This window comes from Anarrhichthys ocellatus, unplaced genomic scaffold, assembly GCF_004355925.1.
Source record: "Anarrhichthys ocellatus isolate YVR2014 unplaced genomic scaffold, GSC_Weel_1.0 scaffold4, whole genome shotgun sequence".
Lineage (NCBI taxonomy): Eukaryota > Metazoa > Chordata > Actinopteri > Perciformes > Anarhichadidae > Anarrhichthys > Anarrhichthys ocellatus.
Genome location: NW_022280034.1, coordinates 2,832,744 through 2,850,880, shown reverse-complemented (window position 1 = coordinate 2,850,880; position 18,137 = coordinate 2,832,744). Strand labels below are relative to the sequence as shown.

Below are 18,137 nucleotides of genomic sequence, written 5' to 3'. Positions count from 1 at the left end.
TAAAGGCTGGTGCTGACATCTAGAGGTTGGAAGAGTTAATGCATCTGTTGGCGTGTGAAATGTGTTCATCACGAGGAGAAAGAGCGAGAGAACCATTTACTACAGCATAAAACAAACAATAAACGATAATGCAGGTGTACTATCTTTTTTTTTGTAAAAAAGTACAATATTTACCTCTGAAATGAAGTAGAGTAGAACTATAAAGTACCATACAATGGTAATACTTAAGTAATGTACAAGTACAGTACCTCAACATTGTTCTTGTACGTGCAGTAAATATTTGTAGTTACATTAAATGGTTTGATATCATGAAGTACTGAAAGCCAGTACACTATAGACAACACGTAGATGTCTATTAACATACTCCATTGCATGTCTTTGTATAAACTTGTGATGAGAAAGGAGCGAGGAAGCAGGAGGATCTGCCCTGCACAAATGACCTAAAAAACAATTAAATAAATCAGCTGATTCATAATTTTAAATTTGTTTAAATAGTGTTTAAAGTGCAACATTTGTTTCGGCAAAAACTTGTGTGACCACTTGTTGTTGATGCACATAGAAATACATATTTATAAAACCTAAATCATATCTTCACACATTATCCACTGGTCTGTAAAGCAGGGACTCGTGGGTAGGCCTACTCATGATGGGCTATACATTGTGTTATGAAACCCAGACAAAACGCGCGGTGTGGGCCACATTTTAGGATGTTACGAGCAGCACGTGAAGGCAGCATGCGATCCTCTTGTCGCTACTGCCCTCCTCGGGTCCTGCTCTCGTCCCCCGAGTGTCTGACTGCCGGTGGGGTGTGTCTGCTGGAGATAGTGGTGGAGAGACGGCTGCATCAAGTGAGCAGCAAACAGACAGAGTAACACCGGAAGTTGCATGGTTTCATCTTCAGAATAAAAGCACTGCAATGCCTGCTACTGTCTTTTTTTAAAAAAATATGTGGACTCCCGAGCATTACATAAATATGAATGAGCTTTAATCTGCAGCTCTAACAGTGTCTACTCTTCTGGTTTCAGGCTTTCCATAACATGTTGAACCTGGATTTAGCTACATGAACTTAGATGCATTTAGTTCATCTCAAAGGTGTTGTTTGGGGTTAATGTCAGGGCTCTGTGGAGGAGAGTAAAATAATTTGATACCTCCAACAGAGCAGCTTCAATCTGAATCAATAATCTGTCCTCTTCCTCTGCAGCCATCTCCGGTGGAGTACCACAAGGTTTCATATTAGGCCTTTTTATATTTTCCTCATACTGTATACACACACACACGTATATATATATATATATATATATATATATATATATATATATATGTGTGTGTGTGTTAACTATAGCTACAAATATACAATATTTAGAGGGATGTAGTGGATATAAATAGCCAATTAAGTTGCATAAAATGGAAATTGAGCTCAGGCCTACTTGAGTAAATGTAGGCTACTTATTCCACCACTTACCACAAATGGTATGCAACATTATTTATTCTCACACTTTAATTAATGCATCAATTCTCTCTTTAGAGCACTCGGATCAAAATGTATTGATTTAACTGATCTGTCGATTTTTACTCTGAAATGTTTTGACCGGAAGTACACGTTGAAACCCCCTCATACTTGACGTTGATGGTGGAGAAGCAGTAAAAAAAACAAAAGAAAACGCTCCCGCCTCACCACCAGACACCTTGTAAGGCAGCCCAGACAAGAAGACAGCGCGCGCACGACCTCACGTGCAAAGGTAAAAAAAAATAAAAAATGCAGCTGAACAACCGGACGAGGCTCACGCGTCTGGAGCTGGTTGTTATCCAACATTAGTTTAGGGAAGAACAAAAGAAGAAGAAGAAGAGTCATGAAGAAACACCCGAGTCCTACAAAACAGCAGCAGCAGCAGCAGCATCAACCTCCGGTAACGGCTGCTTGTACCGAGGTTACCGTCCAACAACTCAACGAGCTCCTGTCTAACGGCAGCGGCTTCTACAGCCTACCGACGCAACACTTCAACGAGGTCTTCCCCCGGATATACATCGGTAACGCGTGAGTCATTCACCCTTTCACCGTGACTTATTAGCGCGGACAGGTAAGGCAGGTTTTTAAAGATGCTCGCGCCCCATCCACCGACACACCAGACTCGACAATGACAACAATGTCGCATGCCCGGTTTAAAGCACGCACACATCAGGGCGGGCTTGTTATTTTTTATTTATTTGTTTGGTGTCTCCACTATCATCATCATCATCATCATCATTATCATCATCATGGAGGGAAGCGACCGCCTGTTGTCAACAAATTGTGTTATCCTCCAAATATCAGCAGCGGCAGACAGGTACACTGTGTAACAATGTAACAATGTAACGTATAATAATGGTCTGATTGTCATATTTTGAAATGCATTATCCTGTTTGCACGGACGGACACAGACTCCCCGTTTCTTACTCAATGAATCCATCACTAGTGGGCTCTGCCTGTAATCACGTCCCCATCGAGCCGCTCCCCATCCCCTCCAGCTGGGCTGCAACAACAATCACCACATCAACAAATATATAAGCGGGTTTCTTTTATTTTCATTCATAAACTGCTCAAGAAAGAAAACCCACAGGCGGTCTCGTGGGTTCCTGCAGAACAACGCACGTGAATGTTGTAGTCGTGAGTGAAGTGTCAGACACCTGTATGACATAAATAACATCATAAATCAAGTTTTTAGAGAAATAAAACAATAACTTGTGTCAAGATAACAAACCTGATGTAACCTGACTATAATATCTTAATGCAAGCATCAGACATTCTGCTTTATTCTAGAGAATTGTTGATGAATCAATAAGTCTATTATTAACAGGAAACTACTCTGCAGTTTTTTAAATCATTTTTAGTTATTGTTAAAATGTCATAGTACATTCTTTAGCTTCTCAGTTGGGAGTCCTTTCTGCTTATTTTCTCGTCTTATGTGATAATAAAACTGCATGTTTTTGGGGTTTTGACTCATGGCCGGACAAAAACAAACCAGACATAGATATCAGCCTCTGCTCTTGTGACGTTTTTGTAGACCAAATAACTAATCAAGAAAATAATCTGCAGATTAATTGATACTTTAAAGTCATTTGTAGTTATTGTTTTTTGTATAATCAATGAATTGTTGCTACTTCCTTAAATTCAAGCTTAGTTATCTGTCACGTTGTATTGATATTTGGTCTACAAACATTAGGAAATGAAAAATGGCGAGAAAATGGCGTAATTAAATGTCTTGTTTTGTCCGATTTCTGCTAATCGACTAATCAACTAATTATTGCAGCTCTGCATCCGATAGTGATGTACAATCTGGTGATTCATTTTTTTACATTTTAGATAAGAATATCCTAAATTTGGAAGATTTTCTGTGGCAAATAATTATTTTCATTATTGTTGATTTATTTTTGATAAACCAATGACTCTTTATCATCATTAAAATGTCAGAAAATAGTGAAAAATAATAATTGAATGTCCTAAAGCCCAAAGTGATGCCCTTTAAACATCCCAAAACCCAACAATATTCAGTTTACTGACATAAGACAAAAACAAAAAATAGTATCTAATCTCATTATTAGACATCTAAATAGCTGCTGTGTAATTTAATTCCAGCGCCGTCACATGTATCAAGCAGTGAAAGGAGCTGAGCACACAAACTCATGCATACAAACACATGCATATACTGTATATGTATATTAAACATGGCAGAGGGCGGACTATAAATCTACAGTTGTTGGCTGACTGCATGCTATCGGCTTTGTAATGAACATGCCAACTCTTCAGGGATTTACAGCTCGGTGTTCCAGTAAAACCAGTTTCTGGTACTTCATGTGAGGTGTATTATGTGCAAGTATAAGTACACAACATTCCTTTGGTTCTTACGGTCAGTACACTGTAAGTAGAAGCAGATATTCAGATCACGTCAGGTGCAACCTATGTGTTCTAATCATGGACTGTATGTAAGAAGTGTAAAAGAAAGCATCCCCTGCTTTATGGTTTGTGTGACTCTAAATGGACCATAATGTACTAAATGAACATCATGCTGTATTGAAGAAGACTTGAAACTAGAGATTGAGACCATAAACTCATGTTTACAATGTTTACTGAGGTAATAAATCAAGAGAGAAGTAGAGTCATTTTCTCATAGACTTCTATACAACCAGAGGAGTCGCCCCCTGATGGACACTAGAGAGAATGCAAGTTAAAGACACTTGGTACTGACATTGATATTTAAAATATAAAGAAATCAGACTACTTCTGCAACTGAGGATTATTTTATTACATGAAGAAATATTATGTTTCGATATGCAACTGAGACATTATCTAATGCTAAATTTAGGAGCAATCTACAGACACAAATAGACAAAGTAGTAAAATAAAAATCCAGATGTGTGTTTTGGATGTTTTCCCTCCACTCCACTAGTTAAAAAGAAGATATACAATGGAAGCAAAGTAGCCCAAAATCTCAAAATTGACCATGAAAAATGAAGGTACTGAAAAAAAAAGTCACTTGTGGTCTTTGTACCCATAACTCAGATATCTTATTGGCACAGGTATTAAACATGCATGCACGTCATGTCTTTGCACTTTTAGGCAATATTTGGTAAAAGACACCCCATTATATAGTACATTAGCATCTTCTGCAACCTAAAACTAAAATCTCGAATATCAGAAATCATTTCAGGTTTCAAGTGTCAAATTTGTCGGAAAAGCCATTTGAGATAAAGAAGTTACAGGAAACATAATTTTCAAATACAATTTGCTGTTCGGTAATAAAAGCTTTTACGGAGCAGCTTTCAATCTCTTTTATGGATTCACGGTAGACAACGGATTCAGGGATGCCCCTGAGGAACGTAGTGTCTCTGTGTGCAGGCCCATCATCTGGCTCCCGTCACTGCCAAGAGAGGAATACAAGCACATTACTGTACCTCGGCACTACAACAAAATCAATCTGAATATGCCAATCTGTCCCGAGCCAAGTCTCCAAACAAAGTGCTGGCAGTCGTGTGCTGAGCTGAAGCTGATCTGAGCTTTACGGTTCCTTTTGAAGAAGAGATTTTGATTTCTGATGAAGAAATTGAGTTATTTTGTAATCATTTGTCTTTACTTTCTCTTGTACAGTATGGTGGAGGTAATTAGTAAAGTATTTTATCATTAAAGTGCATCACAGGCAGTCCAAACAAGTCGAAAAGGGCAGCGTAATGTAATGTGATATTGAAAATGGCTCACGCAGGGCGAGGTGGTATTGATTGTTGATGAAAGCCTGAACCTTGTCGACTATTTCCACCACTGGGACCCACGAAGCCTTTCTGCTGATGCATCCTGTATATTGGTCCTGTTACAATTTAATAAGTGTAGCTGGCCAACATCAAAACAAACGCACCGATTAACACATTTATATATAATGTATATACAAGCATGTGGCTTATTCGATCACAGTTGACAGAAAAAAAATTGCTTTGTATTTGAAAATATTCATTAACGTCTCCTACCATGGGATCCCCGTAGGGACTTGGGCCCATGACCTATTTTAGGCTACGATCTATACTTTAAAGCAACAACCAGGACACAATTTAATGTAGGATTGTTCCCCTGGCACTCATGGATATACATTATAGTTCAGTTTATAAAAGATCATCAGAATTTAATCTCATAGTTAGCTAGCGTCAGCTAACAATGTTACTGGGCTAATACAATGTCTAGGAGCTGCGTCGCACAGAGTAAATTAACTTCAATGTCTATGTAACATTACTTTTGACAATGATGTCTAGGATTTTGGGAAGAATCTGAGCAGTTCTCAGCTGCCTAACGTTAGCGTAACATGAAACAAGTACCTGTTGTTTCAATGCAGGGCTGTTTTAGGTCTGAATATAATATATCAATAACAAAATCTCAATCAGCGTCATTCTCAAACCTTTCAGTTGTCCTTTATGGAAGCATCTTTATTTGTCAGGATTTTGTATTGCAATCTAAAATGACATGTTTGGATTTTATCCATATCACCCACTGCATATATTCTCCTTAAAGAGAATAGGAACTAAGCAATAAATCATCCCGAAGAGATGGATAGAAAACAGAAATCTGGGAAACAATAAAACTCCAACAATACAATTTAAAGTTCTAAAAATGCTGATCTGTGAGCATGTTTCCTGAACTAGTCGGTAAAATGTTCCCAAACCCCTTAAATGGATTAAGAGTGTGTTTTCCAGAACTCAAACCCCTTACACTGTTTTCAGATCTGTCGTAGTCAGCACAATGAAACCACCGTGAGCAGCTCAGGGACACACTTAAGGTGTGGTTTGTTTGCTTTGAGGAACACTTTGGCTCTTTGTGAAGCCGGTCTTTAATAATGGATGTTGTGGGACTGCAGATCCCAGGGTGGAGGAGGCTGGGACAGGGCAGGTAAATAGGAAACAAAGCCACTGGCTGTGAACCAGAGTGTGCCTCTGCATTGTACAAGTACAGTAAGTATGAACAGTGCTGCTTCAGTCACTTCTCCTTCCACACTTACAGATGCACATGTTGCATTGTAAGTGCTTTAGCTTCAAACGTAAGCGTTTACTTCATCGTGGACGCACAAAGGTCTAAACGTAAACAGACATATTCTGAATAAAAGAGCGGAATAATATGAATTAAGAGTCTCTGCCCTGCAGCTGACACACAAACAGATGGGCTGCTTCATCCCTCCTCCAATAACCGTAAAGCAAAATGGTGGCAGAGGATTTTTTTTTCATTAGTTCTTGCAGAGGAGGCTTTGAAGCCACCGCCTCTAGGGAGCTGTCCAGGGTCACCTAGCCTCACCCCACCAGCCTCATATTGACTGTAAGTAGTCACAGCAATAAAAGGCACACAGCGCTGACAGGGTGAGCATGTTACAAGAAGATGTATCGTTCTTTAGTCTGGATAAAAGAAAAGCAAGTTTTAGCTTTTGGAGTTGTTCCGATACCAGTATCAGAAATGCCTCTAATACGGTTGGATCGGAAAAATAAGTCTAATTGTATAGAAGTCTATGAGAAACTGACTACCTTGTGATTGACAGGTCGCTACCTTGTTGTCCGGTCTTGTCCGTGTTTTTGTCTACAACTTTAACCCCTTTCACGGTGTGTTTTCACTTCATGAAAGTTAATTGTAACATTTTGGCCACCAAGAAATGTCTCATTCAGGTTGTACCTAGCTCCATCCTCTAGTGTTACTTCTGGTTGCAAAAAAACAAGATGGCGACGGACAAAAAGCAGAACCCGAGGCTTCATTTCTTATGTACAGTCCATGGGTTAAACGCTCTCGTTTGTCGAATGGCAAATGTTAAAATCAGCAGGAGGAGAGCTAGTTTACATTAGCTGTTAGAAGCACAGTCCTGCTTGGCTAAATAACGGAACCAACAGCTAACGTTAACGGATGTTGCATTGTGTTGTATTATGATGGATTCAAGCAGTTGCTTGAAAGAGATGTTTTCACATCAGTATAAAGAAACCTACTGCTATTGGATTGACTGGTACATAAGTTCAGAAGTCTTTCAGAAAGGAAAAAAATGGTATAGAACACTTTTTTGCTTGTATCAAAACTTAAACAGGTTATTGTGCATCTTTTATGCAAGAACTCATCTCTCTGAAACAGTGAAAGAGACACTGGAGAAAAGAAGACACAAGCGTCAACGGCTCGTACCGTAAACTCACGTTTCTTCTGTTCTCTGTTAGCTGTAGAGCAACAGTATGGTGGAGCTTTATTTGCTGTTTAAACGTAAATTCAGCACAGCTAATTAGTGCCACTAAATGTTCTTTAAACCTCTAATACAACATATACAAAAGAGCCATTTTATTCAGAATCAATGGGCAGTGCCTCCGGCCAGGTTGGATCGTAACAGTGGACACGGGTGTCCAACCCTGAATTGCTTTGTTATGGTTTGTTTGCGCTGTATAGGCCCAATATGCAGTATTGCTCCTTACAAAGTTCAGCAGAGCAGGAGGGGAGCAGATTTATTGTTTCATGGATGTTTAGTGAAGCTCTTTAACTATTTATTTCTATCTCAAGTCCTGCTTGAAAATGGTTGTCATATTTTTTCCTCTCCTTTGTAATCACTCTATCACTTTCTTTCTCTTTCTCCTGCGTAGCCATTGTTCAGTGTGTGCATCTATTCTCGTAATTGTAGCTTTTTAAATGTCTCTATATCTTCTGGGTTTTGGACTTTTGTTTTGTCAAACATTTAAATGTTCTCCTGCATTTACATTTGCAAGAGACCTGACCCATGTGTCCCTTTTATAGAGCTTTTTCGAGGGGAAAAGAGCAGGTGAACACAATCAGAGTAATTAGCTCTGCAGAGGTCTAATCAACCTGAATAAATGAAAACACCTGTGTGGCCCATTAAGACGTCACCTTTGGCTGTGGGGGCTTGTAAAGGACAATCACTTTTTATCACATTTTCTAGATTAAATCATGAACTAAATCACTTACAAATTAATTAGTTGTACTCCTAAGTTTTGGATAACGCAGAGACACTTTCGAGTTCTGTTTTAAAGCAGCAACATGCAGAACTTTTACGGCTCCCAGCAGCAGATATACGGTATTTGGCCGTATATCAAGCTGTGACGCTGCCAGCACTGTGTTCACTATAACGCATGCAGAGTGGTCGTGAAAGATACGGCCCACATTGTCAAAATATCACTTTGACATGAATTGTGCTGACACGCTCCTTTGCTGTATCTGTCGGGTGTTATTATTAGTTGTGTTATTTGTCTTAGATGTCTTGTTCTGCTGCTGTACACTCATCATTTTGTGTTGTGAGATAACACAAAAAAAAGTTTTAAATCAAAATCAAGAGGCACTCTATAAGTTTTTACCGGTACTTTGTGTCAGTGCAGCAGGCTTGTCACAGACATCAGCAACCTGCTTAAAGTGATTAAATTAATGTATTTTTTCCACTCTGATCCTGAATTCCCAGGTTCGTAGCTCAGAATGCAATGCGTCTGCAGAAACTGGGAGTGACGCACGTCCTCAACGTGGCGGAGGGCACCTCCTTCATGCACGTCAACACCAGTGTGGAGTTCTACACCGGCACGGGCATCACGTACCACGGCATCCAGGCCAACGACACGGAGCGGTTCATCCTCAGTGCCTTCTTTGAGGAGGGGGCTGATTTTATTGACAAGGCGCTGGCACACAATAACGGCAAAGGTGGGTTCACTTTGAGCTGTGGAGATTTGCACTCTTATTTGGTTTTGCCCTTTTCTTGTTTAGGGGAGCCTGATTCGCCAGTTAATTGGGCTAAATGCTAAAAATGGATACAATCAATATTTTTATATTGAAAACGGATCACTACTTGTGTGCGAAAGTTGTCACTCATAATAATGACCCCAAGGAGAATTCAACCCCACGGAGCATTTTAGCGTCTTTCAGCTATTTTTTGTTTTGGTTCACTCTCACCGCTCTCTTAACATCGATTTCAGCTGTAAAAAAGCTGTTAAAAACACTTTTTCAGCACCAACCGGCAGACAAAAACCAATTTGACTCTGAATATATGTTAAATAAAATCAACAGGGTTTTGGACAATTACTATAATTTATTAACAAACTACATATTCAACTAATATTCTCTCCTCAATGACTCAAGACTCCATTTTAATTTTAACTAACCAAAACCAAATAAAACTTTCCATCCACTGTTCCAACAATTACCAACTCTGGGTTGAGAGTTTGAAAGAGAGACCGAATAAGTAACAGATAAAATAAGATGTAACCACCGTAACATTTTAACTTTTTACCGACGCTGTTTTCCAATGCGTTCGTGACGTCAAACGTGACACACGATCTATCGCCTGTTTTTCGTTTTCCTGTCCATATCTGCACTAATTTAAATTGGAAGCAGCTGGTTTAAGTTAGCGACTAGTGGGTGAACATAGCGGAGCATTTAAAGTTAGCGGCTCAAGAGACATATATTCTTTTTAAGAGTTAGCGGAGATGAAAAACAAAGCTAACAGGGGACCGAAATTATTAAAAAGGAAATGTTCTAATGAAGCAGAATGTTTTGTGAATCTTCACTCTGACAGTATCACTGGTTAACTCCACTGTTGGAAAGTAGACTAATGATGATAAAATCACTTATCAGTACGTGCAAAATGCAAAAAACGTTACTTTTAAAAGCAACTTGTTACATTGCAACGTTACTGCCATTAAAAAGTAACTTGTTTTGTGACATTGTTACATGCTGAGGAAAATTTAAATCTGAAGAGTATTTTTGACAAACATTACGCATGTGGTAACAGAGTTTGTGCCTCAACAAAAGGAGATCAAAGAGGAACACTGTGTCTCCCACTTGAAAGTAATTTCTCTCCACAAGTTGAGACCAAAAAAAAGCTCCTCTTGCTGCTCTTCTAACAAAGGATACAAGATTCAAGGCGTCTTTTAATGCTTCACCCTAAATACGATCGTGAAGCGAACACAGGACGAGATAATCATGACGCCCAAAGCGTCCGAGGCTAAATCTGCACACTCCTGAGCCCTGCTCCACATTCCTTCATCAGATCATGTCGAAATGCTCCATGCGTAACTCACCTGTGGCACCAAATACGCCTCATTGTGTTTGACAACAGCTCTGTTAAACAGGAGCTATAACCCTGGGGAGCAGAATACAACAATGAAACGATGTTGGTCTTAAACTAGCCATCAGAGGTCGGGTGTACTGTGTTTTAAACATGTCACATGTGTTGTGTAGCATATTGGAAAACAATATACGTGGAATCAATCAATCCCAGGAGGCCTCCACCCTCCCCCCACCAAAAAACGACCTTTCCCCAGCTCTCCCAAAGCTGCAGCAAAATTTACTTAATTTGTCACCGCACGTGAGGGATGTGTTTAATTGTGGTGCTGAACATTGTGTTTTATTGTCAGCATTGGCACAGAAAAGCATCTTAATCCAGAGGCACTTTGGGGGAGAAGTGCACCACCAACGCCGCTGTGGTAAATCAGGAGTGAAGAGCGACCGTAACAAGGACTGTGATGGAGGAGGAGGAGGATAATGCTGCGCCTCGTATTGCTGTAGTTTGACCTTCAGTGCTATTGGGCAACATTATCTTTGACATTCTCCCCCCCCCCCCCTCGCAGCAAGCTCTGGAAAAAGTCAAAGGTCCTTTCAAAGGATTTTAATGAGGAGCTGCAGCGATGTTGCTGTGTGTCGAGTGTTTACAAGCTCACACTTTATAAATCCACCATGCAGGCGTGTGAGGAAAAGGTTTTCTTCAATTTCTTTCTTTCTTTCTTTCTTTCTTTCTTTCTGTTGAGGTAAATATTCTAAACTACTTAATTCTGGTACATTTTTTGTGAATTTGAGTTCCCTCTGGTTAACAGTTACGCAGTGTGTATGTCTCGGGCTTTTATTGTGAAAGGTAAGACCAGAAGAAGTAGATCTGGTCTGCGCCGCCTTTGTCAACGTTAAAAGGAGTAATTCCTTTATTCACGGTGCAGAAGCTCAGAAAAACAGCTTCAATCGAAGTTTGCATGCGAAATACTTCCGCACACTGCTTCTCTGATGCTTCCATGTCGTGATTTTCCAATCAGCATGCTTGCTCGTGTCCTCTACGATTTAATTGTGAGCTAAGTTTTATGTCATTAGATCACGTACAAAGGTGAAGCTGATAGTGATTTTTAAAGACCGTCTGTTGTGCTTCTAGACTTTCTTTTTTGAATTAGTAGAGATGATTACACTTTGAACATCACATTTGTCTTCTTGTTTCAAATAAGAAGTGACAGCCCTGTTAGTGAGTGAGCGATGGAGCGAGCAAACGAGTGAAGTCGTGAGCCAGAGAGGATACAGTAGAATCAACACTGATCCGTGACAGGCCGGGTGATTAGGTATTGAAGAGGTTGTTTCATTGGCAGAGGACTTCTTCTTCTGGACGGAGATTATACTACAGAGGAGAGGTGTTGGGTTTCAAAGGAAGGTGCAGACTCTGCAGATCTGACCGGAGCCCGGCACATCAACTGCTCTGTGAGGCTTGCCAAGTCCGATTCCTCGTGGGGTTTTTGGGGCTTGTCGGTAATGAAAGTCAGACGGAGATGCGTCTTAGACGGCAAACACAAACAAGGAGTCCTTCACGCACAACAGATGAGCGCACAGACGTTAAAATACCAACGTAGTACAGAGAACATGTATTCTGTGCAGACGCTCACAGACTCTTTAGGGGTCAGGTCTCGTACTTGCATCTCCTGGCACAGAAGATGCTTCGCTAGGCAACTTTGACGGCAGCATATGTTTTCTCAACCACTCTTAATTCTTTTTTGTTCATTTGTTTCTTCCCTAATTTTTCTTCCTCCTTTGAGACTTGAGAGTAAACACCCTCCATGAAGCACAAATCCTCTCTGGTGTTTTTCCCCCTTGAAACTTGTCTGTCTTGTTCTTTAAAGACACGGTGAAATCAAACAAACATTAACCGAGCAGAGAGGGGAAGCTCGCCATATCCTTCTAAAATGTCTTACGATGAGACCACATATCCAGTAGCACTAATCTTATCGTTCTCTTCTCTGGTTGCATCCTCCAGGGAAAGTGTACGTACACTGCAGAGAAGGCTACAGCCGCTCCCCCACCATGGTCGTCGCTTACCTCATGCTGCGCCACAAAATGGATGCCCGTCTGGCGGTGGCCACCGTGAGGCACAAGAGAGAAATCGGCCCCAACGACGGCTTCCTTCGCCAACTGTGCCAACTGAACGAAAAGCTGGCGAAGGAGGGCAAGCTGAACGGGGGGGAGGTGGGCAAACTAAAGACCAAATGAGAGCGAGCCTCTCTCAGGCTTTTCAGCTGCTCTCGGAGACTGACCCCACCCTGACCAAACCAGCACCCATGTGACACAAACATACATGCATTTATCTAATAATTAATAATAATAATTAATAGGTAATTAATCCGTCATGCACACACACATGCCGTTTTTCATCTTCAGTTCTCGTCTGTCACTGCTGCTCTGTAAGGGGACCTCAGTCAGTCCTCCTCCTGCTCCTATGAAGAGTGCGATCTCAAATACAGTCTTCTCTAGACTCCACACCACACAGATGTGCAGACGTACCTTAAAGCATTCCTTCAATATTCCCCCAGATGGTGAGAACCTCACCCTGATTTTTAAAGATTTCCTTAAATAGAAAGATTATAGCACAACCATTGCATAGTTTTCCACTGCCGGGAATGTCAGCGAGTACTCTATAGATTCCAAATGAACTCTTCAAATTGTTTAGATGGATGGCCAAACGCGATGCAGCAAAACAAGCCAATATGTGAATGGATGGAGGAAAATCCCAAACATTCCATGAAAAGTGAAAAACAAAAGCCCCTCGGAGTTTTGTTTTCCCTCTCAATCCTTAAAAAATAAATCCCTTCTATCATTTAGGGCCAGATATTTAATGCACAAACGATTCACACTCCAATGCACACACTGCGGAGCATTTCTGTCGGCATCCTCCACCGTATACGGCCTCTAGTTTCACAGCGGTAGCATCACATCCCTCGGCTGGCAGCAGCGACAGCAAAGGTCGAGCTAATTAAAAATAACGAGCCGCTGCGTGGGGTTGTTCGCGTAGCCGCCATGTTATGTGACGTTATTTTAGTTTGTCATTGAGCTCAGTCAGCTTACACACAGGACAGATCACATTTAGGCAACTGAATATCCTCTTGAAAAGAAGCTTCAAATGAGCTAATTGACAGTATTTCATCTCTAAAGTGGCTTATTGACAAACTCGATTTTCTCCTGCATTAGAAATAATAAGAGGAGAGTTATTGTAACTTTCTGTAAAGCGGGACTGCGTGACAAAATGTCATGTTACTCAACAACTTCTGTTATCTGGATGCAAAGAAGAGGTTTAGTCCTGATGATTACACTCACACAATCTGCTGGTTTAGTTTGTGTTTAATATTAAACTAACAGATCAAATATAATCCTATTTTAAATCAGCCCAGCTGTCTACACAGGCCACGCTCTACTCAAGTGTATTTTTTACGTTCATAGTTTTATACGTGTACCTACAGTGGTTGTGTTTCAGGCTCTGAACGCTGCCAAAACGCAGATGACCTACGATCATTACTGTACTTGAACGCATCCTGTGTAGACGGCCTTTGTTGCCTTTTAACTTAAAGGACGTCCACCACGCTAAACCAGCTGATTATAAAAATGCTGTTTAAGCACGTTTTGAGAGGATCTCCGCTCACACTAAAAGACCTAAACAACAGGGACACTGCTGAATCTCTTTTTCCTCTATTTTGGTTGACAAAACTCTGTTTTAATGAAGCCACGGTTCATTGGCATATTTTATTAGTTTTAGTTGTCAGAAACTGAATGAGCATAAAGTTGAGATTTGATGGTGACTCCTAAATGCTACCCATTGAGGTGAACAGTATTTCCTGCGCTGCTGCACTGAGATGTCCGACAAAATGAAAAAACTCACCAACTCGCTGGTCAGGCTCAAGCTCATTTTTTTCGAGTCAGAAAAACTCGAAATTTGTGTGAACAAAACCCTAAAATACGAAGAAAATGTTGACATTTAGCCGGCTTAGTGTGGACGTACAACCCGGTCGCCAGAATCAATGTCAGCATTGTACGTTGCTGAAACAACGGATACTTTGAATGTCGACTTTTCTAAACCAAAAATCATATCGGTGAAAGTCCTGTTTGTTTTAACATCCACCACCACTACCAACCGCCCTCAGTGGACGTTCTCGCTCGTTATAAAACTGTCGCTCGTTGTACTACATCACGAAATTGAACGTATCCGTGGTTTTTCAGAAACGTACAATGCCAGCTTTTTTTTCCGTGGCGACGTTGCTATATTTTCTTAAAATATCCATAAACACGCCCACATTACCAACACCACACCAAAATGTCCAGTAGCTTTGGGGTGTTAAAAGCTGATTTCACCCGTATACCGCCTTCAAACTAGAGGCCTTTAGTTTTTAACTGTCAGACGCGTCACCAGGGGAGGAAGTCACGCCGCTCTTTCAACAGAAAGGTTCCAGTCATCACGCCAGAGAGTTGCCCACTGCCAATTCCCTGACTCAGCCATTCGGTCAGTATCCAATACCACTGTTTCATCAACACAGTCTGTCAGAGGTCCATACACAACATGTCTCACTCCTCAGCGTGTGTCTATTATGCCTGACTTTACGCACACAGGGGGCCAAGTCACAGTTTTTGTTTGTATGTACTTGCATTGCAATATATGTCAATACCCCATCAGATATATAGAATGTACTCACATCTAAATATCAGACTGTAGTTGTTACATATAGGCAACGGTAGTCTGACACATCTTTAAAGGTATTCATTACTTGGCATAATACTGTACACTAAACCTAGTGCCAGAAAGGACGGCAATGGAGTGTTTTAAAAAAAACATCCTGCAACAGGTCACTCCTCGGGAGTTTTGGACACGGATTCCCATCAGAGTGCAGCGGTTTGAGACAGAAATTCGGAGCTGTTGAGCTGGAAGACCGTCAGCATCCCTCAGAAAAGATTGTCGATAGTTCTGCCACTCTGCCCTTACGCTTCACGTTCGGTATTTCTCGTGAACAAACAGCCTTGTTAGCATGAATCCAGAGAGGAGAGTGGAAACTAGGTGGTCTCACCTCATTAATGGCACTATTTATTCCTCCTTTGATATATCTGTATACATATGAATATATACATGTATACTGTATATACATATTTAAGTGTTGACATATATGAATGTATGAGCAATGTGTCTATAACGTGTAGGTATCGTCAGTACGTCTCAAGTCCTTATATATCATGTTATATTTGTATATGACATCGTGGAATAGCTCCTCCATTCTTTCTGTTCCACGGTCGATTCATACATTCATATTCAAATATAATGTACATGTAAAATGTTGTGATGTTTCTTATCACAATTGTGCAAACCTTGCTTTATGACAGCAGGGTTCTTCCCAGCTGGGATACTGAGGCATGCGATCATCGTGTTTACTAGTGGTTTTTTGTACAGTTTTTGAGTTTTCATGGTAACTTAATTCATAACAGACAGCAAGATGCAGGTGGCAGCATAAGATGGATACGGTGGATTGTCCTGCGTATGGCCGCACACGTCGCCATGTCCGAGGACACGCTCGTCCCGTCGCCCGTTCATTTGGTGCTGCAAAACTTTTACTTTCTTCCTCGACGGACGTTTTTCTGTGAGGATCAATATCTGGGTTTCTTTGCATGAGAATTGATTCTCCAGCTACACTTTTACATTTCAATGCCATGTTTTGAGCTGCAAAACATCACAAATATTCACCTTTAGCTGCAGGCTGAGGTCTCTCCACTAGGGGGAGCTGTTCAGTTTAAGACCGGTCTGTGGTGTTCAGCCAGTCTTCATTTTGCTTTTAGAATTCACAAAAATAAAGACTTAAACTGAGCCTGCCCACCAGTTTTGGTCGGGACACTTGGCTCGGGGAAATCAAGATGTTTATTATCACTATTTTCAGAGGTTTCGTAGACCTAACAGGTAATCAATTAGTCAAGAAAATAGACGACAGATCAGTCGATAATTCCAATAATTGCTTCTCTTGTCTAGACTATAATTCCAGTTTTGAATATCTCGGAAGAAACGAATGTGTATACGACCATGGTGAAGATTCAGAGGGCCAGTGAGAAAAAGTACTGCTGACTGAAATATAAACAAATACATCTCATAAAATCCAATCTTAAAACATGCATTGAAATGTCAAATGTTGCTGTGACCTCTGATTCATTATTGGCCCGGAGGAAAAGTCAGAGAAGTGACTATTATCAGCTGAGTGAGAACACGAGTGCAGTTGTGATGTCTCTCATGGGGGGGGGGGGGGGGTCACAGGTTTGCTCCTGTCATTCGGTCATCTCATGCACTTGAAAATGTTTCAGTCCCGCGGAGCAACACGCTTGATTTCACTCATCTTGCAAGCGCTTTGTGTCCGGCAAGATGAATCAGGTGCAGCCGCTGGAACTCGAGACCATTTTCAAGTCTAGTTTAGCGCATGTGTCTCACCGAATTGTCCCACCGCCTCGTCATGAACCCCAAACCACACAACAGTGACGTTATTACATAACAAAAGGCAGAGAGAACCGCGTACCTCTGTTAACTCAAACGAACACATTGAACACCGAGATTGTCTTGTGCCAAGTGACCTACTGTGTTGTACAAAAAGCCATTTCCATGTTTATGATTGGCTTTTTTTGGGGGGGGTTTCACTCATACAAATATTCACATCTGCTCTACAATACTGCCCTCCTTCTGAATTCACAAAACAGAGCAACAACAATAGCTCTACACAGTTCAGTATTTAGTTGAAATTTGAGAATTATTGGGGTGAAATTGGTCCAGGATGAGGGTATGTACTTTATAGCATCAACTGCCGACACCAACCTGCTTGTCGATCAAATCATTGACAGTTTTTCGGCTCCCAAGATGGAGTCTGATAACCACGAGCCAGACTAGCCATGGTAGATGTTTTCTGACACTATTTACACGACAAAATTGTACAATTCGTCCTTTTTTTGGGGGCGAACAAACAAAGAAAGCGTCTGTGATGGCTACACTTCTGGCTTCACGCTCTTTTTTTAAAATTGCGTACAACCTTTTACAGCCTTTAAACAACGATGACGTATGCGAGTGTGCACACGCAGTTTGGCAACGGAAGCACGGCGGAGTGCAATATTATGCAAGGGTGTTAACCACCGAAGACGGTGAACGCAACCTAAATGCATCGACTTTCCAGATCCGTGTGCTGTTAGTGATTGAGTAGAATACATCAGCAAGTGGCCCAGTGTTTACTGTCCAGATACATACATGTATTTGGTGGACAAACCTAGTTTGTAATGTCACACCAGAGAGACATTATGAACATCTAAGCCACTAGATGCTTTCATGTTATCTCTGGTCACGGTCTGTCACATACCATGACATCGACTGGGAGGTTAGACTTTATCTATTTTTAAAATGGCCGCTAAAAACAGTCCAGTGGTTTTATAGCTGGCAGCCGATGGTTTGATTTAAAGCTACTTCCGTTGCCAACATGCACACATTTTTATGATGACGTCAGCTGTAAAAAGGTCGATTGAGTAACAGATAAACACTGCCACCTGCTGTTCAACAGATCAACGTCTTTCTTTTAACTACTAATAATTTGAC

The 18,137-nt window shown here is 40.9% G+C and overlaps 1 protein-coding gene across 1 annotated transcript; it reads left to right on the top strand.

The window, feature by feature from the left end:
- The first annotated feature begins 1,640 nt into the window (after window positions 1-1,640).
- Window positions 1,641-17,354, top strand: dusp3a (dual specificity phosphatase 3a). The gene is made up of 3 exons (XM_031844277.1): window positions 1,641-2,035; window positions 8,937-9,169; window positions 12,528-17,354. The coding sequence occupies exons 1-3, from the start codon at window positions 1,851-1,853 to the stop codon at window positions 12,758-12,760; spliced, it is 651 nt and encodes a 216-aa protein (XP_031700137.1). The 5' UTR covers window positions 1,641-1,850; the 3' UTR covers window positions 12,761-17,354.
- The last annotated feature ends 783 nt before the right edge of the window (window positions 17,355-18,137 follow it).

Coding starts and splice junctions, on each gene's coding strand:
- dusp3a (XM_031844277.1), top strand. CDS start 1,851: ATGAAGAAACACCCGAGTCCTACAAAACAGCAGCAGCAGCAGCAGCAT. Junction 2,036..8,936: donor CGGATATACATCGGTAACGC/GTGAGTCATTCA, acceptor CTGAATTCCCAG/GTTCGTAGCTCAGAATGCAA. Junction 9,170..12,527: donor GGCACACAATAACGGCAAAG/GTGGGTTCACTT, acceptor TGCATCCTCCAG/GGAAAGTGTACGTACACTGC.